Consider the following 4,305-nt stretch of genomic DNA (forward strand, 5'->3'; position numbering starts at 1 on the left):
GGGAGCCAGAGTCAACTACTAGCTCATTTACTTCTCTGTATGTTGTACATCAAATCTCTCCCATCCTCGGGCCTCTGGATTTTTTAACCAGGACTGAATGGTTTTGATGCTGCCTGCTTTCGACCTGGCCTCCACCATCATCTTCAGAAATTCAACCTCCTGAAAAGTGATGTCAACACCGCCACCACCAAGTGAACCTCTCGCGCCAGGGACTCCTCTCTCCCTGACCAGACGGGGTGGAGGGTGGATAGCCTTCCTGGACGGAAGTCCAAGCCCAGCTGTCCAGGGCTCCCCTCCTCTCCTTTCCAGCTCCTTTTTATGTGGTCTCTGATCAGACTGCTAGCTCTCTGAGGGCAGGGACTGGTTTTTCCCTTTCTCTGTATCTCCAGCACTTAGCAAAGTGCCTAGCATATAGAAGGCACTTAAAAATGTTTATTAACTGACTGATCAGGTGCTCCCTTCCTTCTAGTTTATTTTTTATTTTTTTTAATTTCCCTTGAGATTCTTGACCTTTCATTCATCCAGAAGAATTTTATTATCATTTATTTTCTAGCTTTATAAAGTAAGTCTTAAGTAGTTTGGTAAGGTACTGAATAAGTAAATTAGTTCAGGTAGCACTGTCATTTTTATTGTATTGGCTCAGCCTATCCATGAGTAGTTAATATTTGTGAAGAGCTGTAAAAGTCAAATAGGCATTTATATTTGATTCTGGAGCCACTGATGGTCACTGGGCAGGGAGTGACACGGTCAGCATTAAGCTTGAGATAATTACTTTGACATCTGTGTGGAGGGTGGACTGGAGAGAGACCTGAGTGAGAAGCTATTGCAATAGTCTAGGGAGAGGTGATGAGGTCTTGAACTAACGGGGGGCTCGGTGAGCGGAGAGGAGATGGATGAAGAAAGTGTTGGAGGGAAAGAATGGATTAGAACTGGAAACTGACTAGACATATCAGATGAGGGAGTGAGGAGTTAAAGATGATTCCAAGGGGAAACTTGGATGACTGAAAGAATGATGCCTTCAACAGAAACAGGAAAGCTCAGAGGAAAGGGAATGAGTTGTTTTGGAAATGCTGTTTTAGCTGCCCTGGAGAGCATCTAGTTAAAATGTTTAAGAGGCAGTTAGTGATGCAAGATTGCAGCTCAGGAGACAGAGACCGGGGCCAGAGAAATAGAGCAGGAGTCAGCTACATAGAGATGATAATGGAACCCACGGCAGCAAAACCCTTATATCTTTCTGAGAGGAAAGAAGGAAGGAAGGAAAGGGAAGAAGGAAACAGGAAAGTGAGGGAAGAAAGAAAGAAGAAAGGAAGAAGGAAGGAAAGGGAAGAAGGAAATAAGGAATGAGGGAGGAAAGAAAGGAAGAAGGAAGGAAAGGGAGGAAGGAAAAAAGGAAGGAAAGGGAAAAAGGAAATAAGGGAGGAAAGAAAGAAGAAAAGAAGGGAGGAAAGAAGGGAAGAAGGAAAGAAGAAAAAAGGGAGGAAGGACAGAAAGGGAGAAAAGAAGCATTTCTTAAGTGCCTAATATGTGTCTGGCACTATGGTAAGGGCTTACAACTACCATCTCATTTGATCTCTTAACAACTGTGGGAGGTTGGCGGTATTCTCATCCTCCCTTTGTAGTTGAGGAAAATGATGCAGCTAGGGGTGAGGTGACTTGCCCAGGGTCACACAGTGAGTCAGGGTCTGAAGCTGGATCTGACCTCAGGTCAGTGTGACCCCATTCCCAGTGCTCTGTGCCCTGAGACACCAGCTGTCCCAGGTGGAGAGCATGCAGGTTTGTCTCTGACTCACTGACAATACTGACGTGTTGGGCAGCCTGTTTGCCAATTTTGCATTCCTCAATGCCTAGAAGTGCTGGAGACGCCCCGGGAGCTTCTTGCTAATGGGGTTTAAGTGCCTGGGATTCCTGTTCCCCTCCTCCCCATGTGCGTCTTTTAGGACATAGGAGCCAAGACTCGCACTCATCTCTCATGGGATCGAGGTACTGTGGGCACCGCGGGGCACAGGCCCAGCTACAGAAAAGCCACACACATTTCAAAATGCGATGGATTTATTAACGGTGATCTGGAAGCATTTCTCAGTTTTTAATCAAGCATGCTAAAACTGCACCATGAAGTCAAGGCCAAAAGGAGACTGGCCCCACAACATCCTGGAACTCCTTCTTGTGTCATTTGGTGAGTACAAAAGTTCCTCCAGGATGGCCATGATTGCTGTGGTCCCTTGGTGGGCGTGGGGGCCCAAACCACAGACTGAGTCTGAGCCTGGGCCCACGCACCCCAGGCCCGATCCCGATGGAGGCCTCATTTCATGTAGACCTAGGGGCCCTGCATTTACACAGACAGAAAACAGACTTCAGGAGACAAGGGGTTCTCATGCCCCAGCTGTGGGGGTGGTTGGGGAGTCACAGCTTAGCTCTCGGCTTGTTTTCTGGACAAGGGGCTGAGGCAGGTCTTCTGAGGCCTCTCTAGGCTCTCTGCCCTTCATGGAGGCTCTAATACTCAGGGGAGGCAAAATGAGCACCACTTGACCCGGCCAACACCTTGGGCAACCTGGGCACAAGGCGTGGGAAGCGGCTGCCATGTTGTCTTTCAGTTCCCACGCACAGAATCGCTGCCACTGGATGTCAGAGCTGGGAAGGGTCTTAGAGATCACCTGGTCTAACCTTTCCTTTTCCAGGTGAGGAGACTGAGGCTCAGGGGGAGGAAGGGCCGTCTCCCAGTCCGGGGTCCTACCTGCCAGGCCAGGACTTATCCCATGCCAACACATATCTTCCGTGTTGTGCTCAGGCTCCGATGAGCTCATGTGTCAAACAGCACTGACCACCAAAGTGTCCTCGGTTAGAAGGACCATTCACTTTGTTGGCACAGAGCCTGGAGGACCTGGTGGCCTGCCTTCCCAGCGTCTGACTGGGCTACCTGGAAAGGCCTCGCAGGTGCACCTTCTAAACATGCCTTCTGACTTCGCTCTGTCCTCACCCTTCATTATATGAGCACACAGGTTTCTATTTTCTAACTTTGAATTTTAAGACATCTTCCCACCCCACGTGGCAGGTGCTGTATCTACTCACGGAACGTTTCTTCCAGACAATCAAGAGAAATCAAGTCTTCCGCCTGTTTCTTTTTTGTTTCAGATTCCCAAGTGGGGGATGATTCTATTGAGATTCATTAGCCCGACCTTCCTTTTCAATTAGCTCCCTCCCACTAGAATCACCAAATGAAGATTTCCTTAGCTCCCTACTGCCCGATCAAGCCTCCTGCCAACACACACCTGCTCCCCGGCCCCCTGCCCTGCGCTGTCTGTGCTAGATTTTGGCCAGGTCATCTTTTAGCCAGTCTGCAATCATGGTGGCCATTTCCTGGTTGGAAGATATGATGAAGGCGTGTTTGATGCCTTTCTCACAGAGCTTAATGTCTCCACTGGGAAAATTCTTCTTAATATCTTCATAGAACTGGACCGGGCACCATAAGTCTGAGGTTCCATAGTAAAAGGTCAGCTAAAAAAGCAAGAGGACAATGTGGTATTAGTAGCCATTCCCCCCAATGTTCTCCTGACCCCCCCACCTTGGGGGTACTGATCCCCACTGGGGGCGCATTATTCTGGTCAAAGTGTGGCGCACTTGAGACTCGTTTTTGCGGAGGGGCTGGGAGACGGCTGTGGAAGCAGAAATCTTTACCAAAAGGATATATAGCCCAGGGCTCTCTTCTCTATCCCTGGGGAGCCTCCAACAGAAAGCTCAGGCCCCTTTCCCTCTTGGGCTGCCACGACACTACCAAGTGCTTAGGACACCAGAGGGGCAGCTCGTGGCCAGCAGGTCTGTCCTGGGCAGCGTGTCAGACCTTTAGGAAATGGCAGACTCAAGACTTCTGAGAGAAAGCTTCTTTGTGTGCACAGCCAGCCTAGGATGGATAGGCTCTGGAGGTCAGTGTGAACAGGTCAGCCTTTGGAAATCTCTTTCAGAAGGGACCCAGCCCTTGGGGTGACCCAGATGTGGCACCAGCACACAAGAGCTGTCAGTTAAAATAGATATTCAGGCGCTTCTGGCAATATCATCAGACTAAAAGCATGAGATCTACCCTGTCCCCTGCCTCTCAGTTTCTCCGGCCAAGGGGGATGGTGAGAAGAAACCAGCTGCCGAGCTAGGGGTGTGCCAGGCAGGCATCGGGAGGAGAAGGAGCCTGGCTGTTGACACACAATGAAACCTGGACAGTTTCTCTTCTTTTCTGTCTTTCTGTCTTTCTTTCTTTCTTTTTTTTTTTTTAAACATTTTTATTTAAAGTTTGGAGTTCCAAATCCTATCCCTCCTTCC

General features: G+C 49.0%; 1 protein-coding gene across 3 annotated transcripts in view; it reads right to left on the reverse strand.

Moving 5' to 3' along the window:
- Nucleotides 1–2,031: 2,031 nt before the first annotated feature.
- The window catches only part of LOC114053902 (lipid droplet-associated hydrolase-like), a 72,834-nt gene continuing 70,560 nt past the window's right edge, over nt 2,032–4,305 (reverse strand). For all 3 annotated transcript variants that reach the window (XM_027877033.1, XM_027877043.1, XM_027877026.1), the window contains exon 7: nt 2,032–3,492. In XM_027877033.1, the coding sequence (XP_027732834.1) occupies nt 3,301–3,492 (192 nt within the window). In that variant the 3' untranslated portion in view covers nt 2,032–3,300. The remainder of the gene's footprint in view (nt 3,493–4,305) is intronic.

The sequence above is a fragment of the Vombatus ursinus genome, unplaced genomic scaffold (genome assembly GCF_900497805.2).
Source record: "Vombatus ursinus unplaced genomic scaffold, bare-nosed wombat genome assembly UNPS02004184.1, whole genome shotgun sequence".
In the NCBI taxonomy this organism is placed as follows: domain Eukaryota; kingdom Metazoa; phylum Chordata; class Mammalia; order Diprotodontia; family Vombatidae; genus Vombatus; species Vombatus ursinus.